The sequence below is a fragment of the Pelodiscus sinensis genome, chromosome 11 (genome assembly GCF_052426305.1).
Source record: "Pelodiscus sinensis isolate ZL-2025 chromosome 11, ASM5242630v1, whole genome shotgun sequence".
NCBI classification, from domain to species: domain Eukaryota; kingdom Metazoa; phylum Chordata; order Testudines; family Trionychidae; genus Pelodiscus; species Pelodiscus sinensis.
In genome coordinates this window covers 17,187,202-17,204,762 of record NC_143062.1, presented here as the reverse complement: position 1 = coordinate 17,204,762, position 17,561 = coordinate 17,187,202, and the positions used below count along the sequence as shown (strand labels likewise).

The following is a 17,561-nucleotide window of genomic DNA, read 5'->3' as shown; positions in this document are numbered from 1 at the left end:
ACCTCTCACGGCCACGTGACGCCTTCCCGGCCAACCCATTGGTCTCTTAAAAATAGAACCTGCGTCATTGCTGTAGGATGATGTCACCCCCGGCGGCCATTGGCTAGGCTGAGAGCAAGACTCGGCCCAGTTTTAAAGGCGCAGGGCGCTCCCGGCCGGGCTGGGAAGTGATGAGCTGAGCTGAGCCGAGCCGAGCCGGGCAGGGCAGTGCTCAGTTGTTGCGCTACGGTTGCTCCTCCATGAGCATCGGCACGCACCTTTTGCACCTGCAGGAGCTGCTCGCTCTGTTGCTTGCACGAGGAATTTCCCACATTGGTGCACCAGGGTGCTGCTCAGGTGACGTGACTGCAGCTCCCATTTGCACGGGAGGCACCAGTGTGCAGCTGCGCTGGGAACTGCTCACATGTTTGCTCTAGGGGTCGCTCAGTTATTCCAGGAATTGCTTGCCCTGTTGCAGTAGGAATTGTTCACACATGCTGGCGGAGCTCATCAGGCAGGAACACTGTAGATAGTGTCACTTGCAAAGAGGGTCACCCGCACTATTACACGGGGACATTCCCAGAACAGGGTGTCTGAGTGTGCAAGGTCTCTGATGGCTTCTAGCCAGGCCTGCAGGGAGGATTCAGCCTTGAAATGGGAGAGTGCCCATCCCCCCTGCAGGGAACAATAGCATTAATAATTTGTATCTGACATGATTACAACCTGATTTCCTCTGTACCATTCCAGGACTGTTCAGATGCAGCTACTCCGGGGCTTTCAAAATAAATTACAAGAGAAATTGGACACTGGAGCCGGAGATGGAATACAGGCATCTCTCTCTCGCAGCCCCAGCTGGTGACGCTGGACAACTGCATCTCATGGAGGAAGTGATGGTCCACCCACCAACCCCAAGAAATCCTACAAGTACCATCTTTAGATCAAAACAGAAATCAGCCAGGAGCAAAATTGCACCTCAAATACAGGAGGGAGCCAGTGGGATTTTGTAGTGGGTTTTAGAGCAGGTAGACCTAGAGATTCTAAGCTAGGCACTGGGAGGGGAGAGAGGTCTAGTGGGCTAAAAGAAGACAGGGGAGTTGATTGTTCTGGGAGTGGAGCAGCGTCTCATTCGCTAGGTCAGAGGCAGGTCTCCTGGCTTTGTCATTGCCTCAGTTTCCTCCCTCTTCCCCAAGAGAAAAGGGTGCATGAGGGTGGCAGCTCTTTCTGAATTAATGTTCATTGTGTGCTTTGATGTTCTCTTCTGAGAGCACATAAGTTCAAGCAGAGCAACCTGTACAGGGAAAAATTAGTTTTTGGGAGGGTGTGACAGGTTACCTGGGATGCAGCTTGTAACTGGGATACTGCTGAGTGCACTGGCATATTAGCCTGGGCTCTCACACGGTGTTGCTCTGACAAGGACTGCTTCTCCCAGCCACTCATGACCTAACAATAGAGAGGTTCTAGCTAATTCCCCCAGTTCCCCAGCATAAAACTCCAGGCCTGTACCATTCAAGAGTCTCCCTCCATGTGGAGAAGGCATGCATGCACCAGCTTTGGTACACTGAGCAGATTTCCCAAGCACTTTGATCAAAACACACTGTTTCAAATAAAAAAATTAAACTTTTATTAATCGCAGAAAGGTTTAAAGTGTTTTTAAGTAGTAACGGGACAGAGCAAAGCTGGCTAACAAAAGTAAAATCTCAATCTGTGTTTGTGACCACCTCCATAGTTCAGTTTTTGTTCTCCAGGCGTGTTTCCAGGTGGTGAGTTGTGGGGAGGTGGGAGGCCAAATGATGATGTCACTTCCCCTTTTGTATAGTTTCTTCCAACTTGCTGGAAAGACCCTTTGCTAGGCCATGAGTCAAGCAGTGTCTGTGGTCTGTCTCTATATGTTCTGTCTGAAATCTCCCTTGCATACAGTTCCTGTGGTAGTGTGTATGACATTGCACCCTCAATTTTTTATGGAAATATGTTTTCGAATATGAAAATGCCTAACTTGAATACAAAATGTGGCATGTAACCTATCATCGAAGAGCTTGTGATACCCTGTATGAGTATATTCTATTTGTGTGCATATATCATTCCTGAACTTGAAGTTAGAAATATGAAGTATAAGCCTGTTTATATATCTAGATGTGCTAGGGAAGGCTATTAATAGGAAGGAACAGAGGCTATGACTACACTGCGTTTTTTTTGCGGAAAAGGATATGCAAATGGTGTGCTCATTTGCATATCTTCTTCCGATTCTTTTTGCGGAAGAGGTTTTGCTGTCGCCATTTGTCGGAAAAAACCCTCTTTTCGCAAGATCCCTTATTCCTCAAAAATCAAAGTTTACAGGATCTTGCAAAAAAGGGGATTTTTTTCGACAAATGGCCCCATCTACACAGGGCTTTTTAACAGCAAAACCTCTTCCGCAAAAAGAATCGGAAGAAGATATGCAAATGAGCACACCATTTGCATATCCTCTTCCCCAGTGTAGACATAGCCTTAATGGCCTGATATTCATGACAGTGATCTGTGAATAGTCTTGCTTTCCCTGTAAACCTGGAATACGCTTGGTCCTGTCAAGTCATGCGGCCAGGTCACCTGATCCTGGAACCCATTTTGGATGTGTCACTTTTCCATGGCAGTTGAAAGGGTTGAAACTGATCACAGAAGATTCCCACCTTCAGCAAAATATATGTACAAGTGCAAGTGGGGGACCAAACAATAGGGAGTAGACAGATGCCAGACACCAAAAAACTCCCTGCTTACTATGAAGATGACTGCTTGAAACATCTAAGACTGAACAGGGGAAAGTATTGAAGCATTGGGCCCAAACCAGGAGGCTTTCTAGCTTGTGAGAAAAGATTATTAAAACTACTGTTAGGGTTAGAAATTGCACGGAACATGCTTCTTAGAATAGTAAGCTTAGCTGGCACGTTTTATTTTATTTTGCATAGTAACTTACTTTGATCTGCCTCTTATTACTTGCAACCACTGAAATCCTATTTTGTATATTTAATAAAATCACTTTTGTTTATCATTAAACCCAGTGTAAATAATTGTTACCAGAGGGTGGGGACAACAGCTGTGCGTCGCTCTCTTTCATTGATAAAGGGAGAAAACATACGAGTTGCTCTGTATAAAACTTTTATGCAAAGTAAGAGGGATTTATTCGAGGTTTGGGTCCCACTGAGGCTGTGCACCTGGGTGCTCTGTCAAGTTCCTGTGACTGAGCCTTCCCAGAGCTGAGCCGCACTCAGTGTTTGTGTTGCTCTGCTGTGGGCTGTGACTCCAACTCTGTGCCTTTGCTGGGGCAGACCAGAGGTTCTGGCTCATCAGGACAGGGTGGTGGGGTGCCCCAGAGGGCAGACAGGTGAGCTCAGTGGTATGACTGACCCACCAGGTGACAGTTGTATTGTGAATTCACTGGGTGCATTCCCCTTAATGAGCCATCAACACTGGTTTCTCCATTAGTGTCTGTGAAAGGCTGGTTGTGAGCATTTCCATACTCACACAAATTTCCATCACAGGGATGTAAAACCCCATTTAACTTGTTAACTGGTTAAACAATGTTTAACTTGCTAACCGATTAAAGGGGGGCCGAGTAGGGGGCTGGAGCGGCCCCCCTGCCACAGATGAGGGATGGGGCTGCTCTTTGGTGCTCTGGCACCTACCAGTAACCTAGTTAACCATTCACGTCCCTATTCCGTAACAGACTTAGGAAAACTTTGTAACTTCCTGTGCAACAAGAACACATACAGTCCAACAGGATATTAATGTATAACAGGTCAAGACTTTTAGCATGATACATAACCAGGCATACTCTGTACAAAACATATCATTATGGTACATATGGGGATGCCAGCCAGGGTGTTGCTTTGGGGTACAAAGTGTCACAGAGGAAGAAGATATTGGGCCATTCCAAACCATTATTCCTTGAAGGGCCCGGGACCAGGCGCCCCTTTATAGCGTGGGCAGTGGGGCAAGGTCCCCCAGTCAGCACAGACAGGGTTTTGGAGTTCAGACCCACCTGGGGAGGATCAAGAGTTGGACCAGTGACTGGCCAAATGACTCAAGAAGAAGCTGCAGACCCAGTGAAGGGGGATCTGCTCAGTCGTGGAGATGGAGAGCTCAGCTGGGACACAGCCTCAATGGGGACGGCTTGTGAAACTCCTGGATCTGAGGGCTCAGTATACAGGCTAGGCAGACCAGGATTGAAATCACCCAGCCCCAAGAAGGAAGGCTGGGAAACCTAGAATTTAATGAGGTTAGCAGGTTAATTTGATTTAATTAGCCCTAAGAAAGGGGGAATATTGTTCTTAAATACTCTACTTATAATTGGATTATTCTCAATATTTGGAGGGAAACTGAGGTAAATTCCTGGAGGGCTGTCCCAGGACACAAGCAGGTGCAATGGGCCAGAACATAAGAACAGCCATACTGGGTCAGACCAAAGGTCCATCCAGCCCAGTATCCTGTTTGCCGACAGTGGCCAATGCCAAGTGCCCCACAGGGAGTGAACCGAACAGGTAATGATCAAGCGATCTCTCTCCTGCCATCCATCTCCACCCTCTGACAAACAGAGGCTAGGGACACCATTCCTTACCCTTACTGGCTAATAGCCATTAATGGACTTAACCTCCATGAACTGATCCATTTTGCATGTATAGCTTGAACCCACAAGTTACCAGGCACATTGTTCCCTGTAAACTATGAGCTTGGACAGCCACCCAGGAGAATTTTGAATGCTGCCCAGCTGATTAGCAGAGCGCCCACAGTTGGTAGCAGCCGGCAGGATGCGTTCCTACTGGCGGTGTGCATCTTCACATGCCTTGGTGCACATAACAACATTTATTCCACACGTGGATCTAAACAATTAGAGGGAACATTGCCAGACACCCTCAACTACTCAGTTCTCCAAAGGCTCAAGCCCTATCTGAGAAGAGGATTTTGGCTCTGAGTTAGGTTGCAATTGTATTGAAGCAGAAAGCACTCTGCTGCATTGCATTGCTCTGGCTACGGCTGCATGCAGCATGCAGCATCCCTCAAAATACAAGGCCTGCGCTGCACTAGTATGTTGGGGAAAGTAGAGCAGCCCTTGAACTGAGATGGATGCTGTCCCTTTAAATTGCATCATGCGGCAATGCATTGGACTGTGCTGGTATAGGTCACAGGGAGCAGAATTGCATTAGGAGTCTCTTGGAAGTGGGCTGCCTGACTGGAGGGCTCTATGGATGTGATCTGGGGTGACAAGGAAATGGACACAGGCTGGTTGGGCTCCTGGGTATGACCAGGAAGGGATACCTGTCCCACATGACCTAGGGTGCCAGGGAAGGGGGACACCTAGGGTGCCAGGGAAGGCAGGGGACACCTGATGTGTCCAAGTAGATCTGGAGTTGGAGGGGCCCATGGGCTTGATGTAGCACTACCTGGGGATACATACTGAATCACCATTTTCTAGGGCTATCAGACCAATTCCCTCATGTCCTGGGGCCCTAGTCCTGGTGGGGTTACAGCAAATGGCGTCCAGTCCATCCGGTCTGGGAGAGATGGCAACCCTATGCCCTGGACTGGGTTGTGGAGTCGGGGCAGGGGTCCCGCCATCCATTGAGCCTGCCCTGACTGTCATGGAGCTGGGTCCATGACATGGCTTCATGTGTGGCTGAATCTATCTGCAGCAAGGAGGGAGTGGGCTGAGTTAAGCAGGGATTTGGGGCTCCTAAGCATCTTAAAGCTAATGGATGAGGGAGGTGAGGGCAGAGTGGTCAGTCCATTCAGAGGATAGAGCCAGCAGAGGGGCGGGGCAGGTGGATGAGCCCCCACAAGGCAGGGAAGCAGGATAATGCAGGGACTGTATCGAGGGGCATAAGTGCTGTGCCCCCTCAAATTCCCAACCCCCTGGGTTAGAGCTGGCCCCTACTGAGACGCTGACCGCAAGGTCACTTCTGTCCCAGACACCCTCCCCTCACCACATTCTTGCTCTCCCTTCCCCGCTGTTGTCACTGTAGGACTCCCCCCCTCCAGTCTCCAATCCCCACAGTGAGAGAACCCCTAGTGACTGCTACACACACATCCATAGGCACGCACAATCAGACATACATGTATACATATGTACACACGCACATGCACGTGCACACACACATGAACTCCCACATAGATACTGTTGTGCCTACCAGGAGCCAGCTGCTGCTGGTGGGAACTGCTGCTGCAGTGGGGTGGTTGAATGAGTGTCCTGTGAGGTACATGGGGTCTGCAGGGTGCTGGCAACCAAGCCTAGCTCAGAGGGACAGGGAGAGGGTATTGCAGCGCGCAGTGCTGGGAGCAGATAGCAAGCCCTGTGCACCTGCATGGAGAGGCTCCAGGGAGAGGTTAAGTGTGTGGGTGGAATGAGAGGGGGCCCTACACCTTCTGCCAGCTGCTGGCCAGCCCCTTGCCCCTCCTGCCCACAGTGCTTGGGGCATTTGCCTCCTCATGCCTTTCACCATGTGTCACCTCTGAATCCAAGTCCAGGTATATCTGGGGGGCTGTGCTGAATCCCTAAGCAAAGCTGAGCAATTCCCTTGGGGTGGCTCCTGTGCTGGACAATGGCTGGTGATGTCTGTTCAACAGCACCCACCTAGGGAGGGGGTTGGTTACCTCCCTTGCCGTTGTCTCTGTAGAGCTAGTATCTGGGGCCTCTCCCTACCCCACAGCATGTTTTAGTGAAAACCATACAGTGCAATTCCTATACTATTACATGCAGGGCTGATGTACATACCCAGACAGATAGGTGCTGTTCTGCAGAGCACAACCTTTCCCCTGATACCTCACACAACCTGCTTTATAAGCAATATCACAATTCGACACAAAATGAGGAAAATGGGGGCTACAGGGCACCCCCCCCCCAGGCACAGAGTGTCACAAGGGTGTGTCCGGATGAGAACTGGATGCACAGACCAGGCTGTGGAGGCCAAACTTCAGCAATAGGTGACTGAATAGCGGAACTGAAAGCACCAAATTGGGGTCAGGGGGGTGATCTTGGCTCTCACAGGAAATGGGAATCCAGTAGGCAGATAATGATTAACCCTAAATGTGCTGCTGTGACGAAAGAAGGGGGGATTGGGCCCAATGCCTGGGGGAGGTAGCCAGACCCCCTTGGATCAAAATATACGTGGGGAGGGAGGAAAGTTGTTTGCTGTGTAGCTGTGTCTTTAAAGGGATGGTCTGCAGGGTGTGTAGTGTGGAGAAGATAGAAGAGGGTTAATGGTTTAGGAGGCTAAAGGGGCAGAAACATAAAAAGGTAAATGAGGGCAAAGCCAGGGCTCCTGGCAGGGTCTGACATTGGACACAGCTTGTTGCCCATGAGGCACATTGTCCAAGGAGCCCTCCTCAACCCAGGAGGGATGGGTGGCAAGTCACCCCAGAATTCTCTCACTCTGCATCACCAGCAACACTCTTGACTGGTCTGTGGCTAGTGCCAGCTTGCTGGGGGATGAGCCACTGCTGGGGCAGTGCCAGCGTCTTGCCTCAGTACCATGGGCAGAGCCAGCACCAATATCTGCTCTCCAGTGTCTGGGGTAGGGTCAGTGCCCAGGCCCCAGTGGAGCTGCCCAGTCTGGCAGCCAGCCCTCTCTCCTCAGCCCCAGCCCTGGAGCCCAGTTCCCCGTCTCCAGTGCCCATTTCCTCCTGCCTCCATGTTTCCTTCCTCCTTGTGAGCAGCTGCCCCTCACTGTGAGGAGGAAGGGGAGGCACCCTTGGTTGCTACATAACATGGCAGGAGTCAATCGTTAACCCCCCTCTCTACCTTCCCCTCGCTGGCTATATAAAGCAGCCAGCCAGGAGCAGGGAAGAGCTGCTCCTTAAGGGCATCTATGCTCATCTCTCCCTGCAGGTGCCTGTGCCCATCTCTCCCTTGAGGCGCCAGTCTCTCCCTGCAGTCACCCCAGGAGGAGCCCCAGATCCATTTCCCCCACCACTGCTGTCCCAGCTATGGCCTTTGGTGACCTCCTGGAGAAGGTGGGCAGTGCAGGTCCCTTCCAGCTCCTCTGTGTCCTGCTGCTCACCGCGCCTGCCCTCCTCATCGCCAGCCACAACCTGGTGCAGAACTTCAGTGCTGCCTCCCCTGAACACCAGTGCCGCCCCCTGCCACCAGGCGCCAACGCCAGCTGGGTGGGCAACACCACTGCAGCTCATGAGGGGATCTTCCTGGCTCTGCACTCGGCGCGGTGCTGGCGCTTGGCAGGCACCCCTGGGCAGCATCCAAGACTCAACAGCTCGCTGGGCAGAGCAGGAGAGACAGAGCCCTGCCAGGACGGGTGGTACTACGATCACAGCACCTTCTCCTCCACCATCGTCACGGAGGTATAGCTGGGAATCCCCTTCCTCCCTGCTGCCCTGCGTCAGAGCCCTGCTGGGGGCAGGGATGGAGGAGAAGACATGAAGGATGCACTTAGGGGAGGGGATACAGTAGAGAGAGAGGGGCAGTGGAAGTGAGGGATGAAGAGGGGAGGAACTGGGAGTACAGAAGAGTGGGGAGCAGATGGGGAGGCCAGAGGAGGATGTGGGGGACAGTTGAGTGCTGGGGGATGGGTGGCTATGGAGTTCCAGTCCCCCAGACCAAGCTGCTAATTACGAGGGGCCCCCTGGGGGTATCATGACCTATATCTTACTGTCTGTCTGTCTGCTAGTGGGATCTGGTGTGTGATCTGGGCCCCCTCCCAGCACTGGCGCAGACGCTGTTCATGGCAGGGGTGCTGCTTGGAGCCCTCCTCTTCGGCATCTTCTCAGACAGGTGGGTGCTGGGCAGTGGCATAGCAACGGGGGGTGGGGAGGGGCAGTTGCCCCCAGGTGCCATGCTAGGGGGGGGCGCCAATTTAGTCCCCCTCCACCACCCTGCTATTCCTCAGCTCGCCTGCTCCTCTTCTGCCCACCGGCTGGAGCCTCCTCACCTCTCCACCCCCAGCCCAACCCTCCTCCATCTCCGCTGGCGGGTTCGTGTGTTCAGGGGCCCAGCTCCAAACTGGAGGGGATGGAGGAAGATGCGGTACCAGCTTCGCCCTTCCTCCCAGGGTCGGGCTCAGCTGTGCGCCAGGTTTAGAGCCCCCCTACATGGTGGTGGGGGGAAGTGCAAATTCTGCCTTTGCACCCAGGAGCATAACACCCTCACTACGCCTCTGGTGCTGGGGGGTGGGGCTGGACCTAACAACCCCCTGGTGCATCCAGCCTGGCTCAGATCCCCTCTCCCTTCTGCCCTGGCTCAGACCAATGGGCCCATTTAGCCTGTTATCTCTCCCCCAGGATTAGACCAATGTGCCCTTCCAGACTGGTATCCCCCTGCAACCTGGATCAGATCACTGGGCCCATCCAGCCCGTGCCCCCCTCAGCCTCTGCTTCCCTGGCTCAGATGCATGGTCCTGCTCCGTCATTCCATTGACACTGGGCCGAGCAGTTACTCCTCACTTGTTACTAGCTGGTTATTGCAGCTCGGCTCTGCAGCGCCGCCTGTTAACCATGGGTTGTGGTGCAGTCCCAGCTCATGGCTTGATGCTCAGCCCTCAGCCAACAGGTGTTAGCAAGGAAACAAGGGGTCCCATACTTTTCTGCTTCTGTTGGCCCAGCACTTGTACACACAGGGCATCCCTCCATCCCATGCACAGCCCCCTCTGCGTTACCCTCCTAGCCCCTCTAGTTCAGGGACTCACTGCAAGCCCCTGCTTCCCTCATGCCAGGGTCACTCACTCTCCCCCAGTGCTAGGGGCTGTGGGCTCACTTCCTTTCTCCCATGTTCGCTATTTCCCCTTTCCTCATTGTTACTTATCCAGGAGCTGTCATTCAGGCCATGCCCCCCACAGTTACACCCTGTGCGGAGGATGGGCAGAGCTGAGAGGGGGTGTTGGCATGCTGCTGGGCAGAGGTTCTCGAAGTGTGGATTGCGATCCCAAAGTGGGTCGCGCCTCCCTTTGAATGGGGTTGCCAGAGCTAGTGTTAGACTTTCTCAAGCCTGGACTTAAGCCTAGGTCCCACCGTCTGGTGCTGAAGCCCTGGGCAGCGGGGCTCAGGCTATAAGGCTCCACACCCGGAGTGGAGGGTCTTGTGCTTCGGTTATGCTCCCCCCCACCTCCCGCCTGGGGTGGCAGGGCTTGGACAGGTTCAGGCTTTGGTCCCTCCTCCTTGGGTCATTTTGTTGTCAGAGAGGGTCTCAGTGCAATGAAGTATGAGCACCCCTGTGCTAGGGCATTATTTAGTGCCCTCAGCTGGTATTTTGATCAAGACAATTGTGGAGGTGCTTGAGGCTGGGGCTCTGCTGAAATGCTGCTGGATCTCTGGATACCCTCCATTTCTCTTCATCAGTTGTGCCCAACATCCCCTTAGCATTTTAGCCATTGGTGTCTTGCACATTCCCTGATAGTCTGAACTGGACCAGATGCAGCATTCAAAGCTGCAGACAGAGCAAGAAATGCTAGGGAACTGAGTGTACAGCCAAGCTCGGTCGGTTACAAGTTTACTAGCTATCGATGATCAGTGACCAAGTGCTGGTCACTTTTTTTGATGATCAGTTATTAACCAGGAATGACCAGTGATCCGAGGCAGTTGCTGTTGATCAGTAATTCTCAGCTGTCAGTTACCTACGTCAGACAATCAGAGATGCCTGACCACATGCTGCAGTTTCCTGTGGCAGTGAGCACCACAGGTGAACAATCTGTCCTGTGAGACCCACGTCGCTCCCTCTGGGGTCTTACTGTGGACCCTCCCCTCTGTGATGCAGGTTTGGGCGGCGGGTCGTCCTGCTAGGTTCTCTGCTGTTGGTGGCTGTCATGGGAACTGGTGCTGCTTTCTCGTCAAACTTCCTCACCTACTGCGCTTTCCGCCTGCTGAGCGGGGTTGGCCTGTCAGGCTTCCTCCTCAACTACATCTGCCTCAGTGAGTATCCCCAGGGCAGGGAGAATGGGTCCTGGGCCTTTCCCCTCTAGGGGCACCAGCTACAATGCAGCCCCAGGGCAGCTGGCTAATGGGGAATAGGATATGGGCCCTTTCAGCTCCACTGGGCACCGCTCCAATCTGGCCCCAGAGTGGGAGGACTGGCTGGCTCAAGAGGGTGGGGAATGGGGTATGGGACCAACTCTAATCCAGGTTAATGCTGCCCAGGGACCTTCCCCATCCAGTGTCTTATTGCATAGTGTGCAAGGAGTTTGCTGGGCCTCTCTCAGCCCAGTTCCTAGCAGGAATCTCATCTGGCCCTAATTGTGGGAGGCTCAAGTCAGGGCCTGAAAGGGACACAGAAATGAACTGCCCTTCCTCAAGGCAGGCCTGGGATGAGGCCCACGAGTGATAGCCATGGTGGGAGCTTGGTCTGAAGAAAGGGCTCAAGAGTCACCCCCCAGCTAGATGTTCCATCCCTCTGCCCCTGCCCAGGTCTGGAATGGGTCCCCACCAAGTCCCGCGCCTTGGTGGTGACATGGCTGAGTTACTGCAGCACGGCAGGCCAGGTGGTACTGGCCGGCCTGGCCTACGGCATCCGGGATTGGCGCTGGCTGCAGCTGGCCATTTCCACCCCTTTCTTCGTCTTCTTCCTCTGCATCTGGTGAGTTCCCCATCCCCAGAAGGACTTTGGAGAGGAGGGAGGTCTTGTGGTGAGGGCAGGGGGCTGGGGCCCAGGACCCCTGGGCTCTACTCCCTGCTTTGGGAGGGTGTGGGGTCTAGTGGTAAGAGCTGGGAAGAGGGCCGTGTTCTGTCCCCCCAGCCCTGCCACTGCTTAACTCTATGACATTGCTGGGGGCAAATTACATCCCCCTATGCCTCCTCCATAAAATGGGGCTGAAGAAACGAGAGCAAAGTGCTAACCCCCCCTGCCCCCCGATCAGCCATGTCTGAGTGGAGTCCTGGCTCTCCCCTCTCCAGGTGGATCCCAGAGTCTGCGCGCTGGCTCCTCGTCAACCACAGGCCTGCGATGGCGCTGAGCACTCTGCAACGGGTGGCCCGCATCAATGGGAAACAGCTGGGTAGGAACAGCCTCTCCCTGGAGGTGAGACAGTGCCCTTTGACCCCAGGGGTCACAGCATGTCCCAGCCCTGGCACCCAGCTGGCCTTAGGAAGGGGGAGGGGGATACTTGGGGAGCCCCACTCCCCAGTGTGTTGGCACCTGGCCCATCTCCTTGCCCCATTCGGTAGATTCTTGGCTCTCCCCACACCCCCGTCCCTCCCTCTCTCCACACCCCCATCTCTGCCTCTCCTCACGCACCCATCCCCCCCTCTTTCCTCAGACCCATCCCTCCCCCCCCAAACCCATCCCTCCCTCTCTTCACACCCCCGTCCCTGCCTCTCCTCCCGCACTCATCCCCCCTCTTTCCTCGGACCCATCCCTCCCCCCACACACCCATCCCTCCCTCTCCCCACACCCCCATCTCTGCCTCTCCTCACGCACCCATCCCCCTCTTTCCTTGGACCCATCCCTCCCCCCACACTCCTATCCCTCCATCTCTTCACACCCCTGTCCCTGCCTCTCCTCACGCACCCATCCCCCCCTCTTTCCTCGAACCCATCCCTCCCCCCCCACACCCACCCCTCCCTCTCTCCACACCCCCATCTCTGCCTCTCCTCATGCACCCATCCCCCCCTCTTTCCTCAGACCCATCCCTCCCCCCCCACACCCATCCCTCCCTCTCTTCACACCCCCGTCCCTGCCTCTCCTCACATCCCCGTCCCTGCCTCTCCTCACACCCCCATCCCTGCCTCTCCTCATGCACCCATCCCCCCTCTTTCCTCGGACCCATCCCTCCCCCCACACACCCATCCCTCCATTTCCCCACACACCCCTCTTTCCCTCTCCTCACACACTCACCCTTCCCTCCCCCACACTCCCATCCCTCCCTCTCCTCACACCCCCATCCCTGCCTCTCCTCACATCCCCGTCCCTGCCTCTCCTCACGCATCCATCCCCCCTCTTTCCTCGGACCCATCCCTCCCCCCACACACCCATCCCTCCCTCTCCCCACACACCCGTCCTTTCCTCTCCTCACACACCCTTCCCTCCCCCCACACACCCATCCCTCCCTCTCCTCACACCCCCATCTCCTCCTCTTTCCTCGGACCCATCCCTCCTTCTACACACCCATGCCTTCCTCTCCTCACATATCCTCCCCCCCACACCCTCCCTTTCTTCCCCCCCACACCTGTCCCTCCCTCTCGTCACACATGCGTCCCTCCCCCTCTTCACACACTCATCCCTCCCTCCTCCCCATTGCTCCCTCCCAGCCACATACCTGTCCTTCTCTCCCCCTACACACCCTCCCTCCCTTCCCCCACACACCCATCCCTCCCTCTCCCCACACACTTATCCCTCCCCCATACACCTGTCCTTCCCTCCCCCCACACACCTGTCCCTGCCTCTCCTCACACACCCATGCTTCCCTCCCCCTACACACTTGTCCCTCCCTTTCCCCACATACCCATGCTTCCCCCCACTGCCCATCTCTTCTTCTTTCCACACACCCGTCCATCCCTCTTCTCACACATCTGTCCCTCCTTCCTCCCCACACCCATCCCTCCCTTTCCTCCCCCACACCTGTCCCTCTCTCTCCCCACACACCCATCCCTCTCTCTCTCGCCAAATACCCATCCATCCCTCAATCTGTTGTTCAGATTTCCCTCCCACCATGTTACCCCCTCTCCCTGTTACCCAATGCCCAGGCTTCCAGGGCAGATGCCAAGGGCAGAAGCCATGTTCGGGTGTCATGCTGAGCTCCTGCCCTCAGTCTCAGCCCTACAAGGCTCCTGTCCCTACTGGGTGTGAGATGGGGGATGGGGCTTTGGGGCTGGGAAGGCCCTGGGCTGGGCCAGCTTGGTGCAGGCAGCACCCCCACAGCCCTGGGGCCAAGCGAAGGATCGAGTCTGTGTCCTGCCTCCTCCTCCCCTGGGGCCCTGCTGAGCCACCTGCTGTCTCCTAGGTGCTGGAGAGAGTGGGGGGCAGCCCACCCAAGAAAGGCACTTGCTCTTGCCTGGACCTGTTCCGCACGCCGGCCATGAGACGCATCACCTGCTGCCTTATGAGTGTCAGGTAAGGGCTCTCTGCCCAGCCAGCCTGGGGCTCAGAGTCTCCAGCGCCGGAGCCATTTGTACACAAGGGATAAGGGCACCTATTGGGGGACGGCCAGATAGTGGTGGGTGCGGGTGGAAGGGGAAGGCTGCAACAGGCTAAAAGAGCAGCTCTGGTGGTAGATAGATAAGGAAAAGAGGATCCATGGGCGAGCCAGAGGGGGAGGGAGGGACATATAGTTGAATGTCTAGGATTTAGTAATGAGGATACATGGACACAGACACATCTGCCTGGATCTAAGGAGAGGATGGAGGAACAGAGGGACACATCTATGAGGATGGACGGGGTTGGAGGAGGGAGAGGACACAAATGTACCTTGGAGGATGGACACATATCACAAAGGCCTCCCCCACTTCCCAGCTGTCACAGCCTCGCTGAGCTCTCCATACCACCTGTGACTCCTGCCTGATGCCATGACTAGTGTTCCCTGTAAGCTGAGCACTTGGGCGGCCACTCGAGGGATTCAAATGCTGCCCAGCTGATTAGCAGAGTGCCCACAATGCCGGTAGCCAGCAGCCTGTGTTCCTACTGGTGGTGCACATCCTCACATGCCTTGGTGCACATGCCAAAATTTATTCTGCGCATAGCTGGAAAAATTAGAGAGGACATTGCCCCTGATCCACCTCCCCTCTGCCCTGCAGCTTCTCCACCAACTTGGCCTACTTTGGGCTCTCCATGGATTTGCAGGCCTTTGGCCTGGACATCTTCTTGGTGCAGACGTTCTTTGGAGCCATTGACATCCTGGCCAAGATGGCCTGTGCCCTGGCACTGAGCTACTTTGGGCGCCGAGCTGTCCAGGCCAGCTCCCTCATCCTGGCTGGCACCTTCCTGCTGGGGAACATCCCTGTGCCCAGAGGTAAGGAGCCCTCTGGGAGCCACATTCTCAGCCTACTCAACCTCCAGTAGTGATGGGTGTCAGGTAGGTCCTCTGAGCTGGGAAGTGGAGGAGGCCCTCGTGACATGGCTCTGCCACGTCTCCCATCCCATGACCTTCAGGCGAGATGGTTAGGGTAAGAGGGCAGAGCTGGGAGCCAGGACTCCTGGGTTCTAGGCCCTGTTCTGGAAGGGCAATGGGGTCTGGTGATTGGAACAGGGTGGGCAGCTGGGGGTCAGAGCTCCTAGAGCAGTGTTTCTTAAACTTTTGAAGACCGAGGAACACCAAACAATAATTTATTTTATGCGGAACACCAAGGGTTGAACAAAAAAAAAAAAAAAGACATTGACCTTTTAAGGGCGGCCATTTTGAACTCTGTTCTCTGCGGCACACCTCCGACTGTCTCACGGCACACCGGTGTGCCGCAGAACACGCTTTAAGAAACACTGTCCAAGAGTCTATTCATTGCTCTGCCACTGCTTTGGACAAGTCATTCTCCTTGTGCAGTCTTATGCCTCAGTTTTCCCCATGTGAAATGCTGCACTGATATTTTTTACGGCTCACATGGCAGCTGTGATGTGGGGCTATAGTGAGGAAAACCTGCACGGGGCTTTGTGACCTGAGAGAAGGCCAGTTCTCCATCCCCATCCCTTCTCTCCCCAGAGATGCTGATGGTGCGACTGACTCTTGTGGTGCTGGGAAAAGGATGCTTGGCTGCCTCCTCCGTCTGCTCCTATCTGTATGGAGGAGAGCTCTTTCCAACTGCTGTCAGGTAAAATCCACATCTCTGTGATTGAATAAACAGCCCCTTCGCCCCACCCCAGAGATGGCTGCATTACAGTACTGAGTGAGGGATCCTTGTATAGGCAGCCTCTGTGCTCCATTCCACGGGCAGCTGCATCTCAGAGCCAAGTGAGGGATCCCAGTATAAACATCCCCTCGCTCCACCCCAGAGGTGGCTGCCTCAGTGCCAGGAAAGAGCTCCCTGTCACAACAGCCTCTGTGCTCCATCCTAGAGGTGGCCCCTTCTCCATGCGGGTCATCCTGTTATTATTACAAGTCTCTCACAATACGCTGTTACTGGCAGGCAGACAGGCACTGGCTTCACCACCGTGGTGGCTCGTCTGGCTGGCATGGTGGCCCCAGTGGTGCTGGTGGCCGGGCAGCAATTTCCTTTCCTGCCGCTGGTGATATTCGGGGTGGCTCCCATCGTTTCCGGCGTCGCTGCCTGCTTCCTGCCAGAGATGCACAACGTCCCCCTGCTGGACAGCATAGAAGAGGTGGAGGCCAGGTGAGACACTCGGGCTGGTGGCGCACGTCCCCCGTTGCCCTTTCATATTCCCCTCCCCCGTAAACCTCTGTTCCTTCCCCGTCAATCCCTTCCCACCTGCCCCTGCAGCCCTTTTCATTCCCTCTCTCTCTGGTTCCAGAGCAAGGCGGAAAGGTGAGGAGGCGCCTGTTGAGGAGAACATGGATCACATTGTCCACTCAACCAGGATCTGAGCAGCCTTCCCTGCCCCCCAAGACCTCCAGCCTTGGGCCCTCGGTGCACAGGTGCAGGCTGCACCAAAGGGCCATCATGGAGGGGGAAGCCACCTGCTGCTCCCTTTGCAACTTAGGGCTCAGCCCCCTTAAAGAGACAGGGCAAACGGTGGGCGGGGGGCACCAAGTTGTGCCACTGAGCTGTCCGCTAATGACGGGCCCTGCGCCTCGCACACAGGGAGCCTGTGAGACATGGAGAGAACAGGGATACACTCCCCCAAACAACTTTGCCAGATGTGACTGTAATGGCTCTCCTCTGTGGTGTATTTTGGCCTGACACCTGCCCCTCCCTCTAGCCTGCTTGGGCTGTGAACTGGCTCCCTCTGGTGGTGCATATTGGCCTGACACCCATCCTCCTAAAATGATTCTCTCCGGAAGGAGGAGTACTCAGGGGTGGCTCATGGGACACTGGTTCATGTCCTGCTGCGGACTGAGACCCTGCCAACAGATTTCACACCTGCTGATGCGTCAGCACCAAGCTGGGCTTGGATTGGATCCTGAGGCCAAACTGATGATCGTCAGATCTTTGGGGCAAAGTGGGAAGAAAGCCTGGGAGCTCTGAAAGCATCGGTGGCTCACCACTAGGTGCAAGTGTTTGGGGAGCAGCTAGACTGCTCAGACAAGCTATGCAGGAGGTGTGGTAACCGAATCCAAACTATAACAGTCACCAATGGGGCCATGTGTGGCGTCCAAGCCCCCAGGGAGCAGGGATAAGGATATGTGTGTGTGGGGCGGGGTGCCTAGGTGAGATTTTCTGCTCTTGGTCCTGTGGCCTTCTGTACATTTTGTAAATAAACCAGCTGCACTGAGAAGTTCCTCTGGCTCCAGGTCCCTGATCCCTGGACCCCAACCACCACATGGAGTCAGGGCTGGCGCTCCTCTGGAAATAGGGGCAAGGGCATGTTTTTCCCTCCAGAAAATGTTCTTTTTGGGGAAAAACAATGTATTTTATTCTGAAATGCAGTTTGGCTGACTCCTGCACCTGCCTTCTCTATGAGATGGGTCCCTGGCCAGACTACATCCCCATTTTGTAGATGGGAGGGCTGTGCATCTTGGGAATAGCTGGTGCATCATTGCGGTTTTATAGTTTGGGTGCTTCATGTGCCTGTTCTC

General features: G+C 54.8%; 1 protein-coding gene across 1 annotated transcript; it reads left to right on the top strand.

The window, feature by feature from the left end:
* Nucleotides 1-7,786: 7,786 nt before the first annotated feature.
* On the top strand, nucleotides 7,787-16,550 carry LOC112543612 (solute carrier family 22 member 6-like). The gene is made up of 10 exons (XM_025178187.3): nucleotides 7,787-8,301; nucleotides 8,628-8,731; nucleotides 10,706-10,860; nucleotides 11,353-11,521; nucleotides 11,839-11,962; nucleotides 13,884-13,993; nucleotides 14,674-14,888; nucleotides 15,570-15,678; nucleotides 15,994-16,197; nucleotides 16,337-16,550. The coding sequence occupies exons 1-10, from the start codon at nucleotides 7,930-7,932 to the stop codon at nucleotides 16,407-16,409; spliced, it is 1,635 nt and encodes a 544-aa protein (XP_025033972.2). The 5' UTR covers nucleotides 7,787-7,929; the 3' UTR covers nucleotides 16,410-16,550.
* The last annotated feature ends 1,011 nt before the right edge of the window (nucleotides 16,551-17,561 follow it).